Below are 13987 nucleotides of genomic sequence, written 5' to 3'. Positions count from 1 at the left end.
AGAGGGTTGCTTAACAGTGTTGTTGCTGGCAAAAGTAAAACTTGATCTTCGTACCCCACTCATTGCAGAGTACAATAGACTCTTAAGATTCAGTGCTACAACATTACAAAACCAAACATGACTAGCTTATTGGTGCTACTGATCTAAGTCAGAGGTTAAAATGCATTTGATGTGACAATATTTCAATCATTGTTCCACCACTAACATATCATTTTAAAGAAACTAAATATTGTCTGTGAGTTATCTTTCAGCAGTAGTACAAAACTGGAGTGGCTCGCTTTTTGGTAATACTGATGTAATGTACAGGTTAAAGCGTACTTTTTGACGATTATAGTTTAATCTTTGTACTAAAGTTAAAACAGTACTTTAAAGGAACAAAAAATTGTGTATTGGTTCTACTGATCCAGCTTACACGTTAGGATACACATGGCAGTGACTGACTGACTTACACTGTTGAACAGTATAAACATCATCATTGTCATGGTACTGAACAGAAATTTCAGTTTCTGAATTTAATACATGTACATGTAGATAAGAAAAGAAGTTTGCAGTACTTTCAGCTTCTTTTCAAAGTTAGCCAAACATTATAGTGGCCAAGATTGGGTATTGCCTTATCTTGCAGTGCAAAACGTTTGCCATTTCTACTGATAACATTACATCAACTGAGTAAAATATTAGATGTTTTGAGATCACATCATTGATTCCTTGAATGTGCATGTACAGTATCAACAAGTCTCTATTTGTCTGAAATAGTACATATGTATTTTGTGTTCGTTTGGCGAAAGATGTCATTCTTGGAGATTGGGTCAGTGCATGCACAGACGTCAGCAAGTCTAATCATGACATCATTTCCGATGCCTCTTAAATTTAGACCAAGACTAAATTCATCTGAGAGATTGCTGACTAAGTTTATGTACACATCTCGGCAGTCTCCTCCAAAAATGCACGCATGTGTTGAAGAGAGAACAGGAGAGGTATCATGTAATTTCCCCCTGGTAACAGCATAAGTCAGTCAGTCAGTCATTGTCAAGCCTATCTTAACCTTTAAATTGCATAACTGGGGCCAATCAGAAATCTTTACATAGTTCATCAAAACATTTTTGGTTTGTTTAAAGTGTACTACAAAGATTGACCCATTGCCAATGCCAAGTGCACCTTACAGTAGAAATGCCTCACAATGTAAGTATGAAGTCCTCTCTGCTATGCAACATTGGTACGAAGCATCCTGTGGTACATGACATCAGTACAAAACATCCTGTGCTACACGACATCAGTACAGGAGCATCCTCTGCTACGTGACATCAGTACGGGAGCATCCTCTGCTATATGACATCAGTACGGGAGCATCCTCTCCTACGTGACATCAGTACAGAGCATCCTCTGCTACGTGACATCAGTACAGAGCACCCTCTGCTACGTGACATCAGTACGGAGCATCCTGTGCTACGCGACATCAGTACAGGGCATCCTCTGCTATGCTACATCGCTGCAAAACAGCCATCTCTACGTGACATCACTAGGAGGCGTCCTCCGATATGCGACATCGGTACCAAGCATCCTTAGATATGCTACATCGATACAAAGCATGCTGTGCCATCCAATGTCTGTACGAATCATCCTCTGCCAACCAACATCGGTACAAAGCCCCATCTGCCACATAATGTCTGTTATGAGCCCCACCTGTCACACAACGTCAGTTCTGAGCGCCACCTGTCACACAACGTCGGTTCTGAGCCCCACCTGCCACACAACGTCGGTTCTGAGCCCCACCTGCCACACAACGTCGGTTCTGAGCCCCACCTGCCACACAACGTCGGTTCTGAGCCCCACCTGCCACACAACGTCGGTTCTGAGCCCCACCTGCCACACAACGTCGGTTCTGAGCCCCACCTGCCACACAACGTCGGTTCTGAGCCCCACCTGCCACACAATGTCGGTTCTGAGCCCCACCTGCCACACAACGTCGGTTCTGAGCCCCACCTGCCACACTGTGTCGGTTCTGAGCCCCACCTGCCACACTGTGTCGGTTCTGAGCCCCACCTGCCACACAACGTCGGTTCTGAGCCCCACCTGCCACACAACGTCGGTTCTGAGCCCCACCTGCCACACAGCGTCGGTTCTGAGCCCCACCTGCCACACAGCGTCGGTTCTGAGCCCCACCTGCCACAAAACGTCGGTTCTGAGCCCCACCTGCCACAAAACGTCGGTTCTGATCCCCACCTGCCACAAAACGTCGGTTCTGATCCCCACCTGCCACACAACGTCCGTTCTGATCCCCACCTGCCACACTGTGTCGGTTCTGAGCCCCACCTGCCACACTGTGTCGGTTGAGAGCCCCACCTGCCACACTGTGTCGGTTGAGAGCCCCACCTGCCACACTGTGTCGGTTGAGAGCCCCACCTGCCACACACCGTCAGTTGAGAGCCCCACCTGCCACACACCGTCAGTTGAGAGCCCCACCTGCCACACACCGTCAGTTGAGAGCCCCACCTGCCACACACCGTCAGTTGAGAGCCCCACCTGCCACACACCGTCAGTTGAGAGCCCCACCTGCCACACACCGTCAGTTGAGAGCCCCACCTGACACACACCGTCAGTTGAGAGCCCCACCTGCCACACACCGTCAGTTGAGAGCCCGACCTGCCACACACCGTCAGTTGAGAGCCCGACCTGCCACACACCGTCAGTTCAGAGCCCCATCTGCCACACAACATTGCCATGGGGCTGCCTCTGGTGCACAGCATCGGGACGGGGCCACCTCTGGCGCACAGTGTCAGCATGGGACCCCCTGGCGTCACGTAGAATTGGCACAGGGCACCCCTACGGCATGGGGTCCCCGGTGGCACCCAGCTCTGTCCTCTGACGTCTGTATGAAACACGCTCTGCCTTCTGACATTGGCACGAGACACATTCTGCCCTCTGATATTGGTACAAAACATGCTCTACCCTCAGACGTCGGTACAAAATGCACTCTGCTGCCTGACATCAGTCCGAAACCCCCTCTGCCAAGCTACGCCAGTACAAAACACCAGTTGTGATTGATGATGTCGTGTTTGCCAGTCCCAGCATGTATACAATCAGTGGAAAATTAGTATGTATGGAGAAGGGCTGTGAGTGTAGTCACAGGTTTTGTCTTCGCATACCAACTGCATTCCTCCTCATATGTCTGGATAAAAAATGATCTTCAAGATAAATTCAATGTGATATACAATTTCGGTGAAGATGATTCATATTCTTAATGTATTTTAATTAAAGAAAATATTATTCCTGAAAAAAAAAAATACCTCTGGCAACTGATTGTGTATGCTTAAAACGCAAGTGATTAATGCATGAACCAATTTTTTAAAAAATGTATCTTATATTATTTCTGTTCACATCAGCTTGGCATTTACCAAAAGAGAATCATCGATCACCAGTATGGTGGTGGTGGTGGTGGTGGTGGTGGTGGTGGTGGTGGTGGTGGTGGTGGTGGGGGGGGGGGGGGCAGAGAGAGAGAGAGAGAGAGAGAGAGAGAGAGAGAGAGAGAGAGAGAGAGAGCTCCAATAAATTTAAATAAAAATCTAATGATTTATTTATTTATTTATTTTTTTGACATAAACATATATTGTAGTGCCAGTTATTAATCTTTTAAAACCAACCAAAAAGCCGTTCTTCATGCCAGTGGTACAAAAAGTTCATGTTTATGTAAATAATATTGTATAAATTTTGAGAACAATTCATTTTCAGAAATATATGTTTTATTCACCTGTCCTTGAAATAAGATATGTTATTAGTCTCTAAAAAATGTTTGTGACCCTATTTTGTGGTTCATCTATAACCAAGTAGGCTGAAAAACGATGTGTGCTACATGCTGTATGGGGGAGTGTTGGAAAAGCTTGCTCTGTAAAAAGTGTCCTCGAACTGGAAATAATTATGTATAGCACATATTTAAGCAGCGATGATTGGCATGTAATTCTACAAGATTAGATGTATGCAAGAGATTTGTTAATATCATCAGTTGGAATGTTTATGAGTGAGTGAAGGATGTCAAATGATACCACACTGGTGTGCAAAACTTATGGAAAAAATTAGTTTTTGCATGATGTATCACTTCCAATCAAAATTGCTCTATGAAACTTGGGCCATACATAGAAAGAACTGTTGCAGTAGAGTACAGAAGGTAACTGAAAAAAATAGGCAAGGAAGCTAACAGAAATGACACTTTCATTCAAAAATAGTAATTACACTGAAGTGACTGTGATTTACAATGGGACTTACTTACTTACGTAATTACTTACTCACTCCTTGGCACTACAGCCCATGTAGGGATTTGGCCTCTCTCATGATCACAGCCAAATCCTGGTGATTTTCTGCTCGTTTTCTCTATCACCTGACTCCAATATTTCTCTAATTGTTTTCCACAATGGGCCTCTGGACATTAAAAAATGTGGAATATGGCTCTTAAGAATATGTGTGGTCACTACAAGTGGCAAACATACTGTGCAATGTGCTCCCAGGCTGGCCACAAGGTTGGTAAGCAGTTTTTGTGGTAGGATTTTGCCATGCCTCCACCAGCATGATTTACAACTGCTGGATGGTCATTGGTGCACGTGGTTGTACTCCAGTGTGCCTACCCATTGCATCCCACACATGCTCGATGTGATCTAAGTCGAGCAAAAGGGCAGGCCAGTCAATTCGCTGGATATCCTCTTGTTCTTAGAGCTTGTCCACTTGTGCTGTTCGATGTGATTGTGCACTACCCTCCATAAAAGTGATGACGAGGTCGAACATCTCCCAAATAAGATGCATATAGGGTATGAGTAAAGTGGCACAGTAATGTTGGTAGGTGAGTGTACCGTGTTCAAAAATTTGGAGGTCAGTTGCCCATGCAACATTATACCTCTCCACACCGTAACACCTGCATCACCAAAATGATTACGATCAACCAAGCTGGATGAACTCTCTGTAATGAGAAGTGGAAACATTGTTGACTTCACTTTTATGGGTGACAATATGTGAATGCATCAGACAGCTCAGGTAGAGGAGCTCTTGCAATGAGAGGATATTTGGCAAATGGACTGGGCTGCCCATTCCCTGACTTAAAAGCCACCGAGCTTGTGTGGGATATGGTGGCAAGATGTGCTGCAGCATGTCCACATGTACCAATGACCATCCAACAGTTGCCAACAGTGCTGATGTAGGAATGGGACACTCACTACGAGGACTCCTCACCAATCTTGAGGCTAGCATGGAAGCACATCGCAAGCATGCATTGCTGTCTGTGGGGATCACACACCCATTTAAGGACTGTGTTCTGTTGTTTGTAATGTTAGGGGATCATCATAAATTGTGGTGACTGCAACGTAATTAGTATTTTGAATAAAAGTATCATTTCTGTTCATCTCATTGTGTACTTCTTTCAGTTACTTTCTGAGCTATATTGTAGCATTTCTTCCTATGTATGGTCCAAGTTTCATCGAGCTATGTTACTTGGCAGTGACACGTCATACGAAAGCTAAGTTTGGCCTTAAGTGTAATTTAGAAATGGTGCGACCAGCATATCTTCAGTTTTATCAGTATGGGCTATGGCATTTCTGACACAAACTTGGGTTTAAATTTTCTATTCTGTCTGATTTGTTTACAGAGAGATTTACTGTTTATTCCTTATAAGTTTAAAAACCAGTTATACTGTGCTTATATAAGTACTACTGAATATTTTACACACATTGTTTTTGTTTTCAGGTCATTTGGAAGGTTCTTGGATGGAGGGTTAATAGCTAATAATCCTACTCTGGATGCCATGACTGAAATACATGAATACAATTTGGCACTAAGAGCAGTCGGGCGTGAAAAAGAAGTGAAAACACTCTCTGTTGTTGTATCTGTGGGCACAGGTGTTGTCCCAGTTACACAGGTGACTTTCAAACCATGAATTTTAGACAAAATTTCTGAGCAATTTTTTGCACAATTTTATCAGTTGCACAGTATAGCATGTTTTGCCTGTATTCATAAAATATCACGGTTAATAAGTTAAGTATGTCAATACACTCATGGCAGACACGTAATATGGCGGTAGAGAAATGCAGGGCATGAAATTGGACTGAGATTAAGACAGTAATAGTAGTTGAAGGAGTAGGAGAAGAAAGAAGAAGAGGAGGATGAGGTTGAAGTGTAAGTAGAGAAGACTAGACTAAAACCAGACAGGAGAAAATAGTGATTGTTGTTTCTTGAAACCAAAAGACACTTTCCATATAAATATTGTACACAATACTGTTCTTGTTCTGTCAATCTGTTCATGACAGTGATATTAGGATGTGTTACACTCAGATGTAGTGTCATTTTATGTTTCAGTCTCTTCTCTTAGCTATAAACGCATTGAGTATGCATGCATGCTTTCATGGCGAAATATACTGATAAAAATCTCTCCAGCTTCCAGTCACAACAGGTAGTTAAAAACCCATGAACTTTTGGCTAAAGGCTCCTTGTGATACCAATCTTATCACAAAATTTCAGTCACCAACTTTCTCCTCTGAATGTGAAAATGCTTTGTTGACACTGACCTACATAGAGAGAAACGATTACAATAATAAAATAAGAGAAATCAAACCTCACACGGAAAGATATAGGTGTTCATTTTTTCTGCGCACTTTACAAGATTGGAATAATAGATAATTATTGTGAAGGTGGTTCGATGAACCCTCTGCCAGGCACTTAAATGTGATTTGCAGAATACGATGTTGATGTAGATGTAGATGTAGAGGTACTATTGGTGTACTATCATCCATGGCCTTGACTAGTGTGTTGTGTTGTGACGTATTGTATTGTTAGTGTCCTAAGTCTGTGGATATAGATACATAAAAGTAAGAAGGGGTGATCAACAAAGACTGAGACTGTTTTTTTCCCTTGTATCTGCAGTGACAGTTTCCTGTCTGTCTGAAAAGAAAAGGTTTTTATGTGTTAACCTCCATAGGTGGCAGCATTCTCATATTGGTAGGTTGGTAGTAATGCTTTGGTAGATGCTCTTTGGATTTTGCACAGACAACGAAGGTGGCACTAGAGGAGCAGTATGGTGCAATAAATTTCTGTGTTCATTTAAATATGCAGCCACTGAAATTTACGAACACCTGCAGCAAGTGTATGATGAAGATGCGCTACCTTTTGTTTAGGTGTTCTGGTGGTTCAAGGACTTCAAAGAAAGCTGACATGTCTGTTTTAAGCAAGGTGGGCCTTGTGTTTTGGCTTCTGCTGTGACTGAAGTCAACATCAAACAGCTGCTGTGATTGGATTGGGTTGTTTGGGGGAAGAGACCAAAGAGCATTGTTATTGGTCTCATCAGATTAGGGAATGACCGGGAGGGGAGATGGCTGTGCCCTTTTAAAGGAACCATTCCGGCATTTGCCTGGATCGATTTAGGGAAATCACGGAAAACCTAAATCAGGATGGCCAGACGTGGTGTTGAACCGTCAGCCTCCCAAATGCGAGTCCAGTGTGCGCCACCTCGCTCGATGCAGTGATTGTCCATGAGGATCGGTGGATAGCATTACGTAACGTCAGTGTCTTCACAATTGTGCATGATCATCTCCGTATGACACGTGTTTGTGCCCATTGGGTAACATACATGTTAACTCCTGAGAAAAAGGCTCTGTGAAAGGAGACAAACTGTGATGTGCTGCGTCTCTTTGATGATGGAGACGATGCATTTCTGGAGTTGATTATCACCAGTGCTGAGTCATGGGCTGCATCATAATGACCATAAAGGAAAAGAAGCCAGCAGAGTGTGGAAATCGGCACGTTATACAACACCAAAAAAGGCAGAAGTTGTTCCATCTGCAGGGAAAGTGATGGTGACCTCATTTTTGACTGACATGGAATGGCCTACCAGCATGCAGCTGCCCCTCGCACTACTGTTAAAGTATACAGCAGCGTATTAGACATCAGTGTAGGCTAAACTTAGGAAGCATATTGCATTTCTCGTGTGTGTGTGTGTGTGTGTGTGTGTGTGTGTGTGTGTGTGTGTGTGTGTGTGTGTGTGTCTATATATACCGACACTGTATGCTTAAAATCAATTGATTAACTCATATGAAAAAAAAAAATTTAAAAATTATATCTTAAGTGTTTCTTTTCACATCATCTCAACATTCACTGAAAAAGAATAATTAGTAGGGTGCAGCTACATTCTGACAATGTGCGGCCTCACATTGCAAATCAAGTAATGCAGTTTCTGGCTCAATTTGACATTACCTGTGTACCACATCTACCTTATAGCCCCAATCTTCAGCACTGTGATTTTTTATTCCTATCACTAAAGGCAAGGCTTTTGGGTGTTTTATTTGTGAATTGTGAAGCAGTGCTCAAGGAAAGTGAGACTATTGTCAAGGACCTAATGCCTTGCACCATGAGCTTGAAGACAGACAGAGGTGACATAAAAAGTATGTTCAAGTAGGGCAGGGGGGAGGGGGGGGGGTATTTCAAAAAAGATCATCTAAACATTGAAGTGGTATAATAAACATCTGTGAAAAAAATCAGTCTCAGCTTCATTAATTAGTGCACTGATGTTCAAGAATACAGATATGGACAATCTGGACTATCTATTTCACTACAGGCAGTTCCTGTAACAGTACATTACAGTAGGAAAGTCCTGGTGTATGCTGTGCCCTGGCTAAGAATTATCCTGTTAAACATCATACTAGCTGTATGATTCCACTGAAGAGATTATAGGAAACTGAACACAGCGTATCATTTTCAGCAGAGAAATTGTCAGACATAAAAGTAATTTTGGGCATATGCCAAGGGAATGTTACAGGACCATTATTTTTTGAAATAACTATAAACGACCCAGTTGATAATGTTGTGTTCCATGAGACTTTTTGTGGATGATGATATTGTGTGCAGAAAAGTCACAGTTCTAGAAAACTGTAGCGAATTGTAGAAAGGCTGCAGAGGATCAAAGCTTGGTGCCAGAACTGGCAGTTGAGCCCCACTAAGGAAATGTAGTGCATAATAAATAAAACAAGGCAACCACTCACCTATAGCTGGCTGATGTGTGGCATATAGAAATATACAGCAGAAACAGTATTTTACTAGCATTCAAACTCTTGCTCTTTGTTTAGTAGAATTACACACACTGGCTCACACAAACACCCATACGTATGTGGTGTGGCCACAGGCATTTGAATTTGGGTGTCTGTTTAATTTTTGCGTACTTCTACTTGAGAAAGAGCAAGAGCTCATAAGTTAATAAAATAATGTTTCTGTTACATATTTCTGTGTGCCACACACCAGTCAGCTATAGGTGAATGCATGCCTTTCCTTTGTTTTATGTATTATCCAACCAGGAGTTTCCATTGTTATACAAATGTAACATATTGCACATAAATAGGTATAAAGGTGTATTACTGTACTATTAGAAGATGGCAGAACAATTACATGAAGCAGTTACATTGATAAAATATCTGGTACATAGTCATTATAAATGGAACAACCACATAAAACAAATCACGGGTGAGGCGGGTGCCAAACTGAGATTCATTGCAAGAATCCTCAGCAAATGTAGTCCATCAACAAAGGAAGTAGCTTATAAAGTACTCAACCAATACTTGAATATTGCATATCAGTCTGGAATCCATGCCAGGTAGGATTGTTAGAGGAAACAGAGAAGATTAAAAAAAGAGCAGCATGTTTCGTAACAGGTTCATTTAAGATGGTCGACCAACACCAGTGACAGACACTGCAATAAAGGTGTTCTGCGTCCTGGTGTGATTTAATGTTAAAATTCCAAGAGTGTATATTCCTAGAAGAATCAACCAGTATTGCTTTCTGCCTCTATGTCTATGTACATCCTCTGTAATTCCCCATATGATACATGGTGGAGGGTATCTTGTACCACTACTAGTCATTTCCTTTCTTGTTCTACACGCAAATAGAGTGAGGGAAAAGCACCTGTCCATATGCATCCACATGAGCCCTAATTTCTCATATCTTCATGGTCCTTACACAAAACGTATATTGGCGGCAGCAGAATCGTTCTGCAGTCAGCTTCAAATGCCTGTTCTTTAAATTTTCTCAATAGTGTTCCTTAAAAAGAATGTCACCTTTCCTCCAGGGATTCCAATTTGAGTTCCCGAAGCATCTCCACAATATTTGCTTGTTGTTTGAACCTAACAGTAACAAATCTAGCAGCTCACCTCTGAACTGCTTTGATGTCTTCCAACGGTCTGGCCTGATGGGCATCCCTACCACTCAACCTGTACTCTAGTGGGTCACACTAGTCATATAGGCAATCATATTTACAGATCAACTACATTTTCATAAAATTCTCCAAATTAATTTGCCTTCCCTACTATAATGTTTACATGCTAATTCCATTTTGTATCGCTTTACAACATTATGCCTACATATTTAATCAAAGTGACTGAGTCAGGCAGCACACCACTAATGCTCTATTTGAACAGTAAGGGATGCTTTTGAATAGTGGCACATGTAGGTGGGCAAATAATGAAAACTGATTAATAATTGCTGCTTGAATAGTTGAAAAAAATTTATTGGAAAGAACACTTGAAAGAAATTGGAAGGTAATTTATAAATCTGTACGCATATCCTGGGTGAACTTTAACTGGTACCAGTATCAAAGACCTTCAGTATCGATACATTTATGGTCAATATTCATAATTTGCATTACATACGGCTTCACATTAATTCCATTCTGCGTAGTCCTGATTATAACAAAGCTGATGGGGATTTTCTGCTCGCACAAATTCTTCTTGTCTGCTCCAAACCTCCTGATGCAGGATCTCGGCGTGAGTGAAATGATGAACAACCAGGTGTGGTCGTCATGAATGTATGGATAAACTTTGCTTTCCTAATAACTTTTTAATGTATGGTTTAAATACATGTTTTGAAACAATACTGGTATGACGGATCTAATCATACGTCTGCCCACTACCACTTATAGAAACAAACTGGTGAAGATACAGGAATTAATAAATTTTTGTCCAAGTCATATTGTATCATCCTGCAGTCATTCGACAACACCTTCCTGTACATCACAGCATCATCAGCAAACAGCTGTAAATTACTGCTCACACTGCCTATCAGATCATTTAGATTTATAGGGAATAAGAGCAGTCCTATCACACTTCGCTTAAGCACTCGTGGCTGTACCCTTGGCTCTGATGAACACTCGCTATTGAGGACAACATTCTGGGTTCTGTTACTTAAGAAGTCTTTGAGCCACTCATATATTTGGGAACCTATTATGTGTGCTCATATCTTTGTTAAGTCTGCTGTTTGGCAGTGTGTCAAACGCTTTTCAGATATTCAGGAATATGGAATCCTTCATCCATAGTGTGCCAGATACCATGTGAGAAAAGGGCAAGCTGAGTTTCTCCTACATATATCCTATGAATAGGTCATGAAGTTAAAATAAGAGAGATTAGAGCTCGTATGGAGACTTACAAACAATCATTCTTCCCATGAACCATTTGCGACTGGAACAGGGAAGAGGGAAGTGACAGTGGTACACAGAGTACCCTGCGTCTCACACAGTAAGGTTCCTTTTTTTAAGCCCCATGAACCACGGAAGTCAAACAATTCTGTTTTGAAAAGTCTGTCAGATTTTTGGATCTCACATTTGCTAAGAAACATATTGTTACTGCGCCCAAGACATACCATCAGGATTATAGGTGCCCAGTATGTGCTTCATGTGGCAGTCCTATCATTTTTTTTTTTCCCCGATTTTATTCACTCTGAAGGGAGAACACTTTCCATGGGATGCTCTGTGGTAAGGCTGGTGAGCCACTCTTGCTTCCGTGCAGTGTATCTGCATTGTGTTTGAAGTATACAGCTTGTTGTCAGTTTCTTAGTGAACGATTTCTTTTATCACACATTGCTCTCCAGGGAATGAATTTTGATAGGTTGTCTTTGAATGATAGTCATACAAACAATGCCATATCACTGCAAGTTTTTGGTAAATGGCAGTTCTTTGAGAAAGAGAAACTGTTCACCATCCTTCTTATTGAGGGAGCTCAATAGATTTTGAATTTGGAAGTGTATATGAGGAACTGTGCAGTGGAATGTATTTTTAGGACTTCTTTTTCATGCATTGATATTGTAAAACCATGAAAGCTGTCTTTGACTCCGTGCCCTGTTTGCCACTAGCTGCTTCTTTCAAAGTGAACTGAAGAAGGTGGTGTTTGCGTGCATGTAGTATGTGGGAATGATTTGCAGTTACACATTTTATAATTGAGATTAGCTACTTTATTCTCATAATGTATCAAAAGACTACTTCATTAGTGAGACGACAAATCATTCATACAATTTGACACAACATAGTAGTAGTAGTAGAGGGGTTTAGGGCGCACGACAGCAAGGTCTTCAGCACCCGTTCAGTAACATAGTGAGACGGGTGTCAAGAAAAATCCCAGAACGGGAATATAAAACGAAACAGAAAACATGGATAACAATCGTTGAAAAACATATGCTCACCCACACCAAAGCATGGGATGAAGCAGAGATTCAGCAGTAAAACATGGACAACACAGGAAGAAAATGATAGAGGGAGCTAAAACAATGTAGCAGATGGAAGTGGCTGGCTGACCGCAAGGAAAAAAGGGGAGGAGTCAGCCACTCTGCAATACACTGAAACCTCCAGCCTAAAAGTTTAGGCCCGAGTCCATACACATCATAAAACTTAAAAACCCTAGACACACACGTCTCATCATTAGCTAAAACAGAAGGCAGATCCCCATCAACTTGTGCTTCTGCCCGTGCATCACGGTGTAAAATGCAGTCTGTTAAAATGTGCCGGACATAGATGTGCACACCACAAACATCACAAAACGGAGGATCCTCCCGCCGTAATAAAAAGCTATGTGTGAGAGGACAGTGCTCGATCCGAAGACGTGTGAGGGCCACTTCCTCCTGCCTGAGCAACTGGCAAGAGGAACGCCACGGCCGAGTGGATGACTTTATCAACCGCAGTTTATTGGTCGTCACCGCCAGCCATTCGTCCTCCCACAACTCCATAGTCCTCTAACTGATACACCCATGAGTTGGAGGATTATGTTCTGACAAATTTTATTTAAGTGACTTAACCATATGATAGTATGCACTGATGGATTGAAATGATTCTATTACTTGACTGCTCAGCTATATTATCTGAACATAGCTTCAAGACTCTCAACAACAACAAAAATAAATATGTATAATGCCAAACATTTTAATGATAGTGGAGCTTATGATGTCACTGAGCTAAAAATTTCTCATTAGTTCCCATTCTCTGAATAACGTTCAAGCTATGTAGTGTATCTATTCACAGAGAAGCAAATATAGAGTGTGTGGAAGACTGAAGTGTCATTCTGCTGGATAATTTGCACATTCAGGGAAATGAGGTATCTGGTACAGCAAGTGAGTGTGTATGTCATGGACACAATGAAGTATCAGTAGGAGGAAGAATGGCTGAAATTGGGGGTACAGTATGTGAAACGAACAACCCAACCCTTACATAACTCCTTTCAGACACAAAAGTAAAATTAAGTGCTGTTATTGTGATTTTGGACTGTGTGCTGCCCTTTAATGTATGGATTCCTTGTCAAGTGAGAGGACTCACCTGTGTGTGACAGCTTCATGTGCACCACATTTTAGTGGAGGATTGTACCTAGTTTGCTTATGAGAAGACAGTCAGTTGTTTGATTTGAACTTCTCCTTTTTTTTCTATGTTCGCTGTTCGTGCCCAAACTATTAGGAGAGAGCATATAACTTATCCCTGATGCTAATTCTATCAAACTGACCACAAATATTTTTTATTTTCTGCTCTTCATACATTTTTGTATAGTTTTTTTTAGAATACCTTCTTTAACATTTTTATTTGTTGGTTGTTTTGTTACTTTTGTTTTCCAAGCATTTGTCTTGTAATTTACATGCTTTTTGTTCTAATCCAAACAGTAACCAAACTACTCTGCATCTTCTTCTTGTTTGTGATGGCCACAATAGTTATAGCATTCTACTGCAT

General features: G+C 41.5%; 1 protein-coding gene across 1 annotated transcript in view; it reads left to right on the top strand.

Moving 5' to 3' along the window:
• LOC126355021 (85/88 kDa calcium-independent phospholipase A2-like) overlaps window positions 1-13987 on the top strand; it is a 188329-nt gene that overhangs the window by 160950 nt on the left and 13392 nt on the right. The window contains exon 10 of the mRNA XM_050005165.1: window positions 5722-5893. Within this exon, the coding sequence (XP_049861122.1) occupies window positions 5722-5893 (172 nt within the window). The remainder of the gene's footprint in view (window positions 1-5721; window positions 5894-13987) is intronic.

The sequence above is a fragment of the Schistocerca gregaria genome, chromosome 3 (assembly GCF_023897955.1).
Source record: "Schistocerca gregaria isolate iqSchGreg1 chromosome 3, iqSchGreg1.2, whole genome shotgun sequence".
Lineage (NCBI taxonomy): Eukaryota > Metazoa > Arthropoda > Insecta > Orthoptera > Acrididae > Schistocerca > Schistocerca gregaria.
This window is presented reverse-complemented; position numbering and strand designations above follow the sequence as displayed.